Below are 15250 nucleotides of genomic sequence, written 5' to 3'. Positions count from 1 at the left end.
AGGGAGAAACAAGTAGTAAAATTCCAGCAAAATCGAAATTTCATTTTTTTCCAAGTCAAAATAAAAAAAAAATCAAGAATTCAGTTTCTTTGGTAGGATAAATTAATAGTAGTTATTGCCTAAAAAATAATTAATATTAAGAATATCATCGTGTGGGAAAAAAATGGAATTGGTCTGTGTTTAGCTATGAACTCCTGGGATGGTACTATTGGTCGACCCGAAATTTCGTCAATGGAGAGCCAGATCAGCAGATACGACATGCTCTTTCCACTTGCACGAGTCCATTGTTGAATGCTGCTGATGCCCCAAAAAATGCCAGCTTCCCATTCCAGGGAACTCTACTACTGGATTCAAGAATCTCAAAAATCTACGTCAAATTCACGATCAACCACGAATACAAAGTAACCCTCCTGACAATCTTAATCCTCTTGAGAAACCTTCTTGAAAGTTTCCTTTATCTTGTAAAAAATGCCTCACTAATTCTCTGCTATTTCCACTCTGAAAACTAAATATTACAGCTTTAACTTGGATGGTTGATTGTCAATCTGACATTAGCGATTCCAGGTTTGTTGTTATCCTCCTTTTTGCACAAGTAATCGTTGTCAGTATATCTGGGCTTGAATTAACTATAGTTTTTATGCTTATCGAATTCTTGTTTTGTTATTGGCTTGTGGTACAAGCTGCATGCTCCAACTTTTGCTTAGTTACTTGTATACTTCTTCGGCGTCTTCTGTTTACACCATTTCTTCATGGATACTGAATTAGATGGGTATTACGGGATAGTTTCTGAGGAAGCGTTCCCTTTTTGGACTACTTGCAATAATCTCGCGATAATAGAAAGATTTATTGCACTTTTTTTTCCCCTTGTTTCTGTATTTTTGACAACTGCCTAAATTACTGGAATGCAAGTTGCTCACTTAGCCCACCTTGGCCCAGTTGAGCCCTCTCCTTAGCTTAGGAGTAGTGTAGATATTGCGGATTGACCCAGGATAAAAAGGGGTTGTTCATTCTTAGTCGAACAGTTTGTCAACTTGAGAAGAGCTCTATGCTAGAAAAGAGATTTCCACAATGGATCACACATTTTACCATCATCAACATTTAAGTAGTGACCTTCTTGTAAATGAATTGGTATTGAGATGCCAAATGCTGGATAGTGTGTATGGTGCTGCTTCTCCTGCTATGTCTAAGTTGTATAATTGAGTGTTATCATGTTGCATCATGAGTGAAGAGTGGGAATCTCAGAAACTGTATCGTAGTGATCGAGTTAAAAGTTAGGATTTTGGTCAAATAAGCACACCAGAGAAGACATGGTTAGAATGTATAATCCAGCTCAGGCAGCAAAATCACATCCCTGGTATAGAGATCATCTCTCGCTGTAATGGAAACATCCTATTACATCTTGCCAAAATCTTGAGTTGGCCATGTCAGCCAGTTGGATGATGTCCCTAAGATTTTGTTAATAAAAATTCCACTTTCAACCGATGCTATCCTGTATTTAAGTTCTGCAATTATGTGCTAGTAAGAAAAGGAAAATAAGTGTGCATAGGCAGTCATGAAGTAGAAAATTGTAGTTAATAATTGTACTTTAAACTGATAGCGTATTTCTGATGAAGGATGATCCATAAATTTTTTTCATTCCTAGTACTTTAAACTGATAGTATTTCTGATGAAGGATGATTCCATAAATTTTTTCATGCGATGTTAAGGTTCAATCATCCGCATGCCATTCAGCTGGTAGCCAAGTGGTCGGATGCCTGCTCCACAATGCAGGAGGTTAGGGGTTGAGCTCCTGACTGCCTATCCCCATTAGTAGTAGTAGTAGTAATAATTCTTCAATCACTCTGCATGCTACATTAGAAAGAATCGAGCACACTCGAGCATAAATGTGTACTTAGTGGTAAAACTTTTTCACTGATTTATTGATATACCTTTATCGTGTCTATGAATACAATACGCCTGTAAAATGTAGTTTCCATTGACTCAAGAAGATCACATATACGGATGCATTTTTTATGTAAGTTATATATCGTTGAGATTGTTATTTTTGATGAATCACCGTGTTGAGGTATTCGAAGGGGATCTTGTGATTTTCTTTTTTTTCTTATCAGAATACTACTAGGCTGGATGACTGGGATTTTGGCAATTATTTAAGAAATTAGTTTGATTCTAAACTTAGTGTTTTGAAGTACCTCACAGAATTGCCTCTAGGAAATCATAGAGCAAAAGTTGACTTAAGATAAGATCTTGATCAGTGGAAGTGATACGAGATCTTTTACCTGTGATTGTGTATTCTCATAATAGATACCAAATCATGCTAGGTACTGGACTGACAGTGATTTGGTTGCAATCTGTCTGTCAAGTAGCTCATGAAGTAGTAACAGTTTTTGCAGCTTACGAACAAATATACGTGATGGCAAATGAAATTCTGACTTTGTTTTCTCATTGTGTTTTGTATTAATGTGAGTTGCAGTTGCGATTCATTGATAATTTTTGATGTAATATCAACTCTTAAAGTGATATCTATCTAGGGAAAGATCTTAAAGTGATTCATTGTGTAACTACCTCATTAATATTTTCTTCCCAACTCATGTTTTCGGGAAGTTACTGATCACGAACGACAATTGCACTTAAAGATTGAGTATTTACTAGCGTTGACTTTTCCAAAGAGAAGGTTGCCTAGGATGGTGTAGCGACAAAGGAAACTATTGGAACCTGGCTTTCATTTACTCTTGCAGTGGATTGTGGTAAACCTTTTGGTACTCCAAAATCACTATATACCTCGATCATGTTATTCATATCAAGATGTTGAAATAAATTGATTTCCAAGTGTTTTACTAGCAAATGCCTCCTTATTCATCTGAATCTTCTTTGCCTTCACACCGTGCTTTCATATCATCAAATGGATCGAGAGAAAATATTTAAGGAAGTGTTTGAACCTATTAGTCTCAATCCAATACTTAAGAGTTCTGACCAGTCTTCTCAAAATGAAGTGAAAAGAGCCATTTCGGAACTCAGGCTTGGTATTGGACCGTACAGAAGTTTTGACCATGCTTCTCGAAATGAAGAGAAAAGAGCCTTGGCAGAACTGAGGCTTGGTGTTGGACCATATAGCTCTGGCTCTAAAAGAAGGTTTGATGGCTCTTTCATATGTATAGTTATTCTTAGTAACAGGAGGCTTGCGATATAGTGACTAATTTATTTGCGCTAGCAACAATATATGATGTGAAAGAAATAATGGTGTGCGGGTTGTACTGATGAAAACGATGCCTTTGATACATTCTTTTGGACATTTTCAGTATGTTTTGCATTTTTAACAATCCCCCTGATTTTTCTCCCTTATCACTTTAATCTGGTAGCAAGTAATTATTTAGTTTTGTACTGCTTTCTTTTTGTGTTTTCTTTTCCCTCTATCTCATATGAAAGTAAATAATCTGAAATATTTGGAAATTTTTCATATACCCTTACTATTTGGATTTGAGACTATCTCCCTCTGGTTTAAGTATTTATTCTGCCATTGTTGATCATAACTACTACAACTAGATTATTTGGGTCTTGAATTTTCAATAACAAGTAGGGTTCTCTTGTTATACATGTTTGTGCCGTATAACAACATAAAAGTCATGCTGAAAGCAATTGCAATAGATATGCTTTGTCTGGTAGTTATATATAAGTATTATTTCCTTGTTTAACTTTCAACTCGAACTTGGGAGAAGAAATGCATGTGATATAGGCGTGCATTCACTATTGCCTTCAATATGTATGCAGAACATCCTTTTTCACAAAAGCTTCATGACAACTTAACAGTGTAAAGAATTGATGAGGAATTGTATGTGTGAGGACCTTAGTAAATCTTGCACAAACTCTGAAGAATTGCATTTAGGTGCTAAGTTAACATTACTAGGAATTCACATATCAAGGTGGTTGCATGAGGTAATGGTGGGTGAGAATTTCAGGGAAAAGGAATAGGACGCATAATATCTATCCTCTAGATACTAGGAATTCATGTATCAAAGTGATTTCCAGATGTAATGGTGGATGAGAAATTTTGGGGAAGGGGAAATATGTTGCATAAAATTCTATCCTTTGAAGAATTAAACACAATGTCCTAAGAAATTTAATGTTGAATGTGTGCATCAATTTGCTTAAATCATTTTCTTTTTGGGCATTTCATTTAATTCAGATCGCTTGATCCTGTAAAATGTAGAATGAAGAAGTTATGACTTTGATTATGTCTGTCGATCTATTGGGGATGAAATAGTAACTTTGTTCTTTCTTGAGATTATGTTGTAGCCTTTTCTGATTTCTCTGCAATTTTATGCACGTAAAAACTTTTCTTTTGGGTTAGGGGTTGTGTGGGTGGTGGGACTGGGGATTGCGGGTTCCACCAACTTCTGCATGTTAAGAAATTGAGGATAAGTCTTCCCTATTCAAATTTCCATTGCTGTATTTTAGTACAATGACTTTTCTTTGAAAACAAACACGGCACTTTGGAGGCCTTAGCTGGTTTATTATCCCCCTTGTATTATTTAATTAGTAATTTAAACATTCAGAAAATCTGTCTGCTACCAATTTGTCTTCACATTCAGGTTGTTTCCATCCAACGACATATGAACAGAAAGTGAAGGTTTCTTTCTTTACATGGAGTCAATGTATACCTCCTAAGTTGGAAGACTAAGTTCCATTATTGAACCTTTTTACTTGGGCAATCAAACTACTTTTACCTACAATAATGTTTTAGGAGGTTGATTTGGACTCATTTTGTTTTAACATTTCAAAGTTAAATGTGGGCACCTTATGCTCACTCAGGACTAGAGATGTCAAAAACAAAAAGCTTTGATGGAAGCTCTTTTCATGGAAGAACTTTGACAAATTATACTGGAGATTTGCCTTCTACTTTATTCAGAAATTTCAACACCACTTTACCATCTAGTAACTAAAACCTTATAGAGGAGAGGAGAAGAAGGGATATGTTTAAAGTAGCATTACAAGGCAAAGATAGCAGAAATTACTTTAGTCCTCTCATTCCCTATTATCTTCTAACTGGTCTTTTCTAAAGCACATTGGATTGCGCTTTTTCCATGTGGAAATCTTCAGCTCTAAATCTGGACATGTTGCAGTCACTTCTAGGTTTTGTATCAAGAATCAATTTATTCATCATTCTCTTTATATTTCAACTCACATTTTTGCAGGCAAGAGGATGATTTAGATTCGAACGGTGCAGTGGTTGCAAAAACAAGGCACCAAGCACATGGCAAAAAGTTGAGAAGAAATGAGCTTAATGAGCATTTTCAAGAGTTGGGAAATATACTAGGTAAAGTGTTTCTAAACCTCTTCCTTCATTTTTAAGAAGACTTTGCATCCTTAGAGCATGTCTTCTTCCCTAAACTCATAAGATGTTTCAAGTTTATTCTTTCAACCTGCAAAGTGCTAACGTCGTGGACAAAGTTTCCTGAAACTGTAGCACTCATGCAAGTATTTATGTTCATTCATCAAAATAAAGAGCTTCTATATCCTGTTCCATGGTGAAGCAGATGTTCTCCTTTTCTTTGCAGTTCAATACTTGGGAGTATGATTAGATGAAGGATACCATGTCAACAGGCAGTAGCACCATTACTTTAGCATAAATGTGCATATTAAATTGATTGATTAATCAAATTATCGTACAACTTTTCTTCTTCATTTTAGCACGTCTGAACATGCCTTTGAATTCCTCTAAGCATAGTTTTATGGACATTCTAAAAATTTGTATTGGGATAATTCAATTTGGACTGGGCCAAATCATTGTTGAGTAATTGAAGATTGACTTCATATATGGTTTTTACATCTGTGGACCTTGGACAATAATCCCATGGTTGGTACGCTTTCTGTGTAGATTAGAATTTGAAGCGTTTTTATACCTTAATATATGTAGCGTGTCTTGTTGATAAATAGATACAGATTCAGTTAGGCTCAAGAATGACGAGGCAACGATCGTTATCAGCCCAATCCAAGCACTGAAAGATTTAGCTTCTGAAGTCAGCAGACTACAGTCTGAACAAGCAGCAATTCTTCAAGATATTAAAAAGGTAATGACTTCTAACAGTGTTGTTCATGGATTTAAACATCCTTAAATTGCTGTCAACTAAAGTGTTGTTCTTGAATAAGCTTGCAAAGGAGAACAAAGAGTTAAGAGAAAAGACTTCTCTGCAATTTGATGTTGGGGCTTTTGAAGTGCAACGCCAGCAAAGACATAGATCCATGTTTCCAAGATCTGCAATTGATCCTTCAGCTGTCATGGCTTGTGCATTTTCATATCCAGTTGCTCAATCTGTCTCCTCTGGTCCATATCCAAGGCATACTCCATCTCTGCATCCAAAGCCCTTTTTGGCAAATCAATCTGCTGTCCCATCTGATCCTGGTGTGATGATGATCCTGCGTTCAGCTGCTGCAACTCCGCACATCAATAAGCCATCTTCCAGGAATGCTTCAACACCTTGCATTTTTGGCAAGGAAATTGCCAGAAATGGATCATCTGGTCAAGACAGAAGTGGTAATGGTGAGAAAAGTGGTGATATTCCTGATATGGTAACTGATTTGGAGCTTGCAATTCCAGGATCTACAGCTCAGAAGGTTTGTGTTACATAATATCTACAACTTTATGGTAGTGCATAAATGTCAAAACCTGAAACATCTTTAATCTGAAACATAAACTGCTTTTTCATGATACAGCCATTGCCTCGAGACAAGGGCAAGCGACCACTGAGGGACTAGCCAATTATTTGAGGAAGTGTTCTTTCCTCTGAAGGTCCCCAAGCACTGTCATCAATATTTCACTGTGTTAAATATCATGAGCCCCATAGCCTGCATATATGTATGTTGTGGTAGCCTGTTCTTTCCCCAGTGATCTTCTAGTCCGAGTCCTACACAGCTGAGTCTTCAGATACAAATATATGAGGCTAGAAATGAAGCTGTAGTCTTAGCAATTTGCTGGACATCTTTAGCTAAAGACAAGCTTGTTAGAAACTCTAGTTCATGAATATTAGACTTATGTTATCTTACATGAATGGATTTCCAGCAATGTGCTTATTTATTGCTTTAGTTATATATTTTAGTTATGTTATCAAATGCCCGATGAAGTAATGATTATAGCACCACGAAATAAAGATTTTTCATCACTAAACACCACACGCAAGCAGAAATGTTTCTTTAATTCTTTTTCTACCCTGGGAGAAGTCATTTCCTGGATGATTCAATTGTGAGATCAATTACATATTTCCAACTTAGTTTAGAGATAAGTGTGTGTGTGTACGTGAATTTTGGAATCATTTGACTATCAATCATTTTTGGTCCAATGACTTCAGTGTTTCCCATTTCAAGAGGGGTTTAGATTTGTTATCCCAGTAATCCTAGTCCTTAGAACCCCTCTGCTTTAAATTTACTTTTATACGGGTTCTGGGATAAGAAGAAAATTATGAACCAGTAAAACAGATGTAATTCGAAGGTTAAATTGAACATCAAGAGAGAGCTAGAGATTGAAAAGGCAACAATTTCCTTGAATACACAAACCTCATGCCAGTAGTACCCAGTTCATGGACAACCATATCACATCTTATTGAGTAATTTACCACCATATGATACATCATGCGGGAAGCAGCGGTGCTTCATAACGCTAACAAATATAATGTACAGGAAAGATACACCTCACACCTAGCCGATTTTTCTTTTGGAAGGCCAAATCAGCTTTACATGGGGTGCCCTTCAAATGATACTTTGCATACGTCCCTCTAACAACTACCTTCCAAAAGCATGAGAGCGAGAGCGAACACGTAAAATATTGATTTGCCGAACAATTTTTAACAAGTGAGATGAAATCCAACTGTTTTGACATCCTCAATTAGACCAAAAGATGCAAAACTGTATTAAGCTATTAACTTCCGCGGAACTTTATTTACAGTTGGGCTACTGACAACTCGTGAGCTCATACTAGCAGTTCTCAACAGTCTACGAAATTCTGCTAAGCTTATCTTTCCGTCTTTGTCGATATCCGCTTCCTCTAAGAGTGGGTCTATAGAGCCTCGTAAACCCGTGTGCTGCAAGCCAACAAATATCATGTTAGCGAACGAACAACAAATCAAATAGACATCCACTTACTTGCATACAAGCATGTTAGACATTCTTTGTTTTTGACACCAAAGGTCGCAGCAGCTTGAACAAAGTATAAAAGAAATGTTTTGCTCTCAAACTTTGCTTCCAGGAAGCAATTAAAACCATGGATAAACACATGCTACTTTTGTCCAAGGCAATATGGCAGCAAACGCAAATAGACGTAATAGAAAGCAGCAGACAAAGCAACATAAGATTCAATCTTCCATTCTGGATTTATGCTCAATTGAGAGAATAACAGCATTAGTCACTTAATAGGTTACACCATAAAACGCTGACCATTTTGAGTTCATCTGGTGTTATGTATCCATCCTTGTCAACATCAAACTTGTCAAAAGCAGCCTGTGATCTCTGTTGCCACTTCTCTGAATTATGCTCCTCCAGCTGATGGACATGTAAAGTGGCCGCAACAAATTCTGAGAAGTCCACAAGCCCATCAGCGTTGCTATCTACCTGCTCCAGATGATGAGAACAAGCTGGATTATCAATCAACATCACAGAAGAGCAATAACAATCACAACAAAAGTAAGCATGTGTGGTAGTAGAAGAACACCAAATTCTGAAACATGGACTAATGGGCGAAATTTCTTAAAACAACAATGAGCAAACAAAAAGCATTCCTTTTGAAGCTAGTTTTATACTTATTCATGCATGTATGCTTAATTATCTAGATTAAAATGAGACCATCCCACAACTATCAACCATTTGGTTCCCGATCCTTTATCTGTTTAGCTGTTTGATACGTATGCGGGAAGGATCTTGCACTAGTAGATTTAGTAGCAACAGAAAAGTTAAAATTATGGAAATTTTCTGCGTCAATAAATTCCGCTATTCGCTACCATAAATCAAAGTCAACAGGCTTACTGCTTGAAGAATCTCAAGAACACGTGAATCCTTCATTTTCCAAGGAAGATCTTTGGCAAGGGCCTGTGTTGAAATTGAAGAAGTTATGAATGAGGAAAGAAATATAAGATAATCTAGTGCATAAAAATTTCTAAGGAAGAACCTTTTAAAGCAACTTTTATGATAAAGCTAATCAGACTGATAATAGTAAGGAAATATAAGGACAACCTCTCTGCCTCCTCTTGCAAAGCACATACCTGTCTCATTTCTTCAAGACTTATAGATCCATTTTTGTCCACGTCAATTGCATGAAACTGATCGCGGAGATCAGCCAATTCCTCCTCATCAAGTGTGCTAGCCAAAGCCTGGAAAGCAATAAAAGACCCTCATAATAAGACGTGCATTTCGAGTTGGTCATTATAGGTTCTGACACAATCATAAAGAGACAAGAAGAGACTTACCCTTAGTGCAAACTGTTTTAGACGACTGTACTTTACAAATTGCCGCATGTTGGAGAGAACAGAAATATCAACTGGTATCTCCGATGCATCACCTCCTTCTCGAACCCAGGGATGAGCTGGAAAAATTGGTTAAGGTCAGTAGATTATCTTACAGTGCAAAAGACGCACAACAAATGTACTTGGTGACAAAATGTTGATTATCTCAATGCCCACTAAAGTTTCCAGTTTTGACTTTCCCAAGCCAAAAATTCAGAAAAGCACACTTGTTTGTCTCAAATAGAATCTTATGCTGTGATATTTGGTGCAAAAATGTTCAAATGATTATTAGTGCTCGTCATATTTCTTCAGCACCACGCAAAATAAACAAAAAGTTAAACTCAATGACTGCTATCCATTATCTAGAGTTTGGGATGAGATAGGATTAAACCGAGAACTCGTACAGTTGCATTGTGCCCCATACTATCATATGTCAGGGCACTGCCTTAAGCTTATTCGACAAGAATCTACTTGTTATCCTGTCATCTAAAAGATGGTTTACAAGGTAACATTGAAAATCTTGATTTTGTTTTTTCATTATTCTCTTCTGGAGATAACCTGAATACGCGACTTATATGTGTAAAAGTGCATATGCAAGAATGCATTCAAGAACGACAGTAGAACACAAGCTAAGCTCAATCATCAATAACATATCCATAATAAGATACCAAAAGACCTACGTAAACTAAAGTATGACTTTCAATCTCTAGGTACCCAAATCCAAGTGAATGAAACTACAACGCTATGACTATAAAGCTCAATAGAGCTGTAGATTGTACTAACTAGCGATTATGCAAGCAATAAGAACAATACACAAGTTGTGACACCATCTACCTACAGCATCAGAACTGAGACCCCATTTTGTGCCACTAATTCTCATAAGTTGCAGTTGCAGTATTTTACATGAATAAAGGTTGACTATAGTGTTTGTTTTTCAAAAATGTCACAAAGAAAGGTCAACAGAAGAATCTGAAAAGTTAAAAAACTGAAGCAGCACATTCTTCATCCCAACCCCCACTTCCTCCCCCGCCCCACAAAAAAAAGGGCCAAAACATTTTTTTTGATATTGGTCTATAAATTTGTTGATAGGGAGGTGAAACGGGATAGGCATGCACTAAAATTGATTCCAATCAATTCTACATTGATCAGCTTTATGTCTTCTGCCAATGATAAATAATGGAACTTTTGTTCTCAAGTTTTCTTATCTATGAAAATGCATTACAGGAAGCTCACAAACTTTTAAAATCAGAATAAAAGTACATACATAATGCTTGAGCAGCTGTAAGTCTGGCACGAGGATCCTTCACCAGTAATTTCTTTACAAAGTCTCTAGCACTGTTGCTTATGCTTGGCCACGGTTTACGACGAAAATCAGGTTTATTCCTGAGAACCTGAAAGTATTAGACTCTACAGTTACATGCCATGTAACAACAAATATAGCACATATAATTGTCAAAAATATAACAAAGCATAAATTAGAGAAAAATGTTGTAAAGCCAACAATACTAATATTCCTTAAAAAACTAATAATTCGATGTAAAAATCTTCTCTTGTGGAAGCAGAAAGCAAGAAGGAATAAAAAATCAACTAAAAAAGACAGAGAGAGAGAGAGAGAAGCAAATAAGCTTCAGAGGAATATGATCTATGGATGTGGCTCGGGAAAGACTAGGCTTGTAGAAAAAGTAAAATGAAATAAGAGGGAGCTTTCATTCCACTTAACCAGATTCTTGAGACTTTTTATATAACACCTGTATTAAAGGTGGATAAAGTCGAGATATCATTGATATGAGTTTCAATTCCACAGAAAGAGATAGCAAATATTGCAGCATCCTTACCTCCTTAAATATGCCATCCTCAGTTTTGTCCCAGAAGGGGCGCCTCCCACAGAGTAGAATGTATGTTATAACGCCAATGCTCCATACATCTGATTCAGGACCCGATCTGCGCTTCAGTACTTCTGGAGCAACATAATACGCGCTACCAACAATGTCTTGAAATTTCTTCCCTGGATTTGATCATTAGTCGATTAGGTGATATACTAAACAAATAACCAAATCTAAATTTTTTAAACAAAAGGAAACAACGAAACAACGAATGTACATATAAATCTTCCAGATGCTACCAAGCATATAGAAAATTAAGACAAAGACAGTTTTTGCATTATATACTAGAACTTTTCTGTACTTATAGGACATTGTAAATTTAATTCAACCCCCACACCCAGAAACTCGAACTGAGCCAAAAGTAAAAAGAGTATCTAAGCAATATATGCATGAAAGAAGCCAAAAAATTTGGAAAAATACGTATCAGTGTCCCACCCAGCTTCGACCATCAAAGCTCTGATTAGAAAAAGAACTAAAGGAAAGTACATCAGACAGTATTGTAATTGGATTTTTTATTCCGAGGGGAAACAAGAAACATAAGATCTTGAACTTTGAATAAAAAATAAAAGAACATCTAATCACCTGGTCTGATGAAGTCAGAAAGACCAAAATCTGTTGCTTTCAAGGATGAATCCACCTTTGGTGACTTGAAAAGAAAGTTCTAAAAGAGACAATAATGAATAAGAAGCTGCAGCAACATCACATGGCATAGGACCAGACAGGTAATTAGCAACTTTCAAATACCTCTGGCTTCATATCACGGTGTACCAAACCATGTAAATGACACTCAGCAGCAACTTTTAGCATCTGACGTACTACTATTGCAGCATCTTTCTCAGTATATCGGCTGTCTTTTCTGATCAGAAGAAATTCTTGGTTAAGTCCTACACTCATCTTTCTTAATCAAGAATGCATTTTATATAGCATAGCCGGTTCAACTACAATCATGTTTAAATAGTTCACGATGCTTACTTGGACAAAATACGATCCAGTAATTCTCCACCTTCACACAACCTAAAATCAATAAAAATCAAGAACTCGGTTAACTAACATTACTACCAGGGAGAAAAAAGAAAGAAAAACTTCCGTGTAAAATACTGCTCCAAAATAAAACTTACTCCATCACTATATATACGTAAGAATCATCCTCAAATGCATTATAGAATTGCACAACATTCTCATGGCCAGCTAAAGCTTTTAATATCCTTACTTCTCGTTTGACATCTTCAACAGCAATTGGAAGAACCATCTAAGAAAAATGCATCAGTTGATTTCAGAGTACAAAATGGTGCCCAAAGCTCATTAAATTTCAAAAATAAAAGCACTGTTGACTCTAAAACATATGTGTTGGTGGATGCACATTCAGGAAGATATCAAGCACGTCACATGACCAATGTGCATAGAAAAGAAGCATATCCCTTTTTGATTATTCGTTTTAAACCCATACAAAGCAAAGAGGGGTTCCTTAAGTTCTGGATCACCATATTCACATCCACAAATAGACATTGTTGTGTAAACCTGCTTGACTCATGAAACATCATGCAGCAGAAAACTACCAGGAATTAAGGTTCTCATTTGAATAGAATATTCTTTTACTACAGCTGAAATTATTCTAGCTTTGAGGTCCTCATACAATTAACTAACTAACTGCCATTTTCAGAGATTCTACAGCATGATAAGAATACGTCTTCATTGCTGACACGATTTTCCTAGTCTTCTCCTGCTTCACTCTGCCATGGAATCAGAAAAAATACATTAAGGTAACTGCTCTTTCTATTCGTTCCTTTCCCATACAAGAACTTTATTTTTGCGGGAGATATTATCCACTAAATGGAATCTACGCAAATTTCTGCCAAAAAGGAAAAAAATCTCAAATATCTGCTAACATCATGAATAAATAGCGCTTCCTTCTGCTATGAAACATTGTGTAGCCAATAAACAGCAAGCCAAGAAGGTCATCATCCATGGCAAGCACATTCACACTTATTTTTATCAAATTTCAACCCAGTCCAGCTCATGTTGTTCCAACACCAGTAGGAAGCACCTCAGCACACAAAACCATGCAGTATCTCAGAGCCTTTTTCCCCTGGGTTAATCAACTAATCCACGACTATTTAACCAACTGCTGATTTTTCATTTAGGGAAATACTAATGAAAATCGTAAAAACCTTCACTATAACTGACTTCATTCTAAGTAAATACTCCAATTACAACATAATCATCAACATCACCAACTAAATGGCAATGAGCAGAAGAATAAAGTTTGACCATTGAGCCAACCAAAACAGTAGATACTCCTCAAATCATCAAGAAAGGAGCAGAATCCCAAAGGACGTAGCAGTATACCCTTCTAGAACGTATGGTATCCCAACTTCCACTGGTGAATATTTCATCATGAACTTATAAGGATGTTTCAAGGTATCCTTGATTCCGATAACCAAAAGGATCCAACTTTCTCTGAAAGATCAGAAGATGCTAACACAGTCTCTAAAATAAACCATTTATTGGAGAGAATATGAACTCAAATCAATCAAATCAAGCAGCTGACTGTACTAATCAAACAGCGAAAATGAAGTCTCTAATTATATCATTTCAAGGAAAAATGATAAGGCAAAGGAAAATAAGACCATAAATATCTATCACCAAGCCGAAGCCAACAACAACCCCCCCCCCCCCCCCAATCCCCCAAAAAAAAAAGTAAAGAAAATAAAAGGTTACCTTGTTCTTCTCAATTCTCTTAACCGCCACACGATCGCCATTAGACTTATCTGTGCCAACATATGTATACCCAAATTGACCATGACCCAATAATTTCCCAAGCGTATACCTCCTATCGAAATCCTTATCATACCCAAAATCTGTTCTTTTTCCACAAGGGATAACCCCTCCTTGCCTTCTAGAACTGGGCTTTTTGCCCTGCTCTGTATTCTTCTGTTTCTGCTGATTAGGATGGCTTCCTTTTCCTTTATAATGCAACTCCTGTTCTTTTGAGGCCACTGAGTTATTACCTGAGGTGGTTGCCTTGGTGGACACCTTCCTATTCTGCTGCTGGTGGCTCACGGTGGTGGTGGTGGTGGTGGTCGGGGTGTTGCTGTTAGAACCACTCACCTTGGTGGTTGAAAAGCAGCTACCCATTTTCAGCAAATAAATAAATAAAAATCCTGCCTTTTTCTTCAATCCCACCTTTTCGTTATCCAATCCTTTCAATGGGTTTTAAGGATTCAAAGGACAGAGAATAAGACCAAGAAAAAGAAATTCAAAGAAAGATGAGTATTGATCAACATATATAGGTGGAAATGTAGGCAAAAAAGGTGTGTGTGTGTGTGTATATATATATATATATATATATGAAAGGGAAGAAATGTGAAATGGTGATAATAAAATAATCAGGTTACAGGAGGAAAGTTTGGAGGAAGAAGGGAAGAAGGAGAGGGAGACGTGGTGATGGTGGTGTCGATGGTCAAAAGAGACTTTTGGAAGGAAGACGGTCATGAGAGAGAAATTGGAGGGAGCTGCGAAGTCGGGCTAAGGGCCAGGGATGAAGAGTTGGCGTTGGCAAAAACGCTCATTGGATTTGCTTCCCATTGTCTATCTGTATCAATTTGGAAATTTGGACTAAGAAAAAAAAAAAATTTTGGAGCTCTTATTTCCATCTTGCTATAAATTTAAAACAAACATACAGAAAATTACCTTTATCAAAATAAAAAAATAGCTAGATATAGGAAAAATAGTATGATTTAATTACTTTTGGCTTTTGATTACCAGCTCAAACTTTTATGTTTTTTTATGTTACTTGGATTACCACCCAAAAAATAAAAGGAAAATATAGGAGTAGTTGTATACTTATTGATATGACCTGAAATCTCATCTAAATATCGGACTCAT

The 15250-nt window shown here is 36.6% G+C and overlaps 2 protein-coding genes across 3 annotated transcripts; one reads left to right on the top strand and one right to left on the bottom strand.

Moving 5' to 3' along the window:
- The first annotated feature begins 222 nt into the window (after positions 1-222).
- LOC113778214 (transcription factor bHLH121-like) lies at positions 223-7079 on the top strand. Of its 2 annotated transcripts, XM_027323534.1 has the most exons (6): positions 224-401; positions 519-564; positions 5190-5311; positions 5932-6065; positions 6145-6609; positions 6709-7079. In XM_027323534.1, the coding sequence occupies exons 2-6, from the start codon at positions 530-532 to the stop codon at positions 6748-6750; spliced, it is 798 nt and encodes a 265-aa protein (XP_027179335.1). In that variant the 5' UTR covers positions 224-401; positions 519-529; the 3' UTR covers positions 6751-7079. The 2 variants fall into 2 exon arrangements, with proteins under 2 accessions (XP_027179336.1, XP_027179335.1); XM_027323535.1 differs by having other exon boundaries at positions 223-564; positions 5938-6065.
- Positions 7080-7555: 476 nt separating this feature from the next.
- LOC113778192 (calcium-dependent protein kinase 18-like) lies at positions 7556-14924 on the bottom strand. Its single transcript, XM_027323504.1, has 12 exons — positions 14084-14924; positions 12484-12614; positions 12338-12379; positions 12110-12221; positions 11948-12026; positions 11318-11487; positions 10747-10873; positions 9447-9562; positions 9243-9350; positions 9007-9069; positions 8422-8595; positions 7556-8069 (listed from the first exon to the last, which is right to left on the bottom strand). Exons 1-12 carry the CDS (start codon positions 14498-14500, stop codon positions 7899-7901), a joined length of 1710 nt encoding a protein of 569 aa, XP_027179305.1. The 5' UTR covers positions 14501-14924; the 3' UTR covers positions 7556-7898.
- Positions 14925-15250: the final 326 nt, after the last annotated feature.

The sequence above is a fragment of the Coffea eugenioides genome, chromosome 7, assembly GCF_003713205.1.
Source record: "Coffea eugenioides isolate CCC68of chromosome 7, Ceug_1.0, whole genome shotgun sequence".
In the NCBI taxonomy this organism is placed as follows: Eukaryota; Viridiplantae; Streptophyta; class Magnoliopsida; order Gentianales; family Rubiaceae; genus Coffea; species Coffea eugenioides.
The sequence above is the reverse complement of the archived record's forward strand: the minus strand, read 5'-3'. Positions and strand labels throughout refer to the sequence as shown.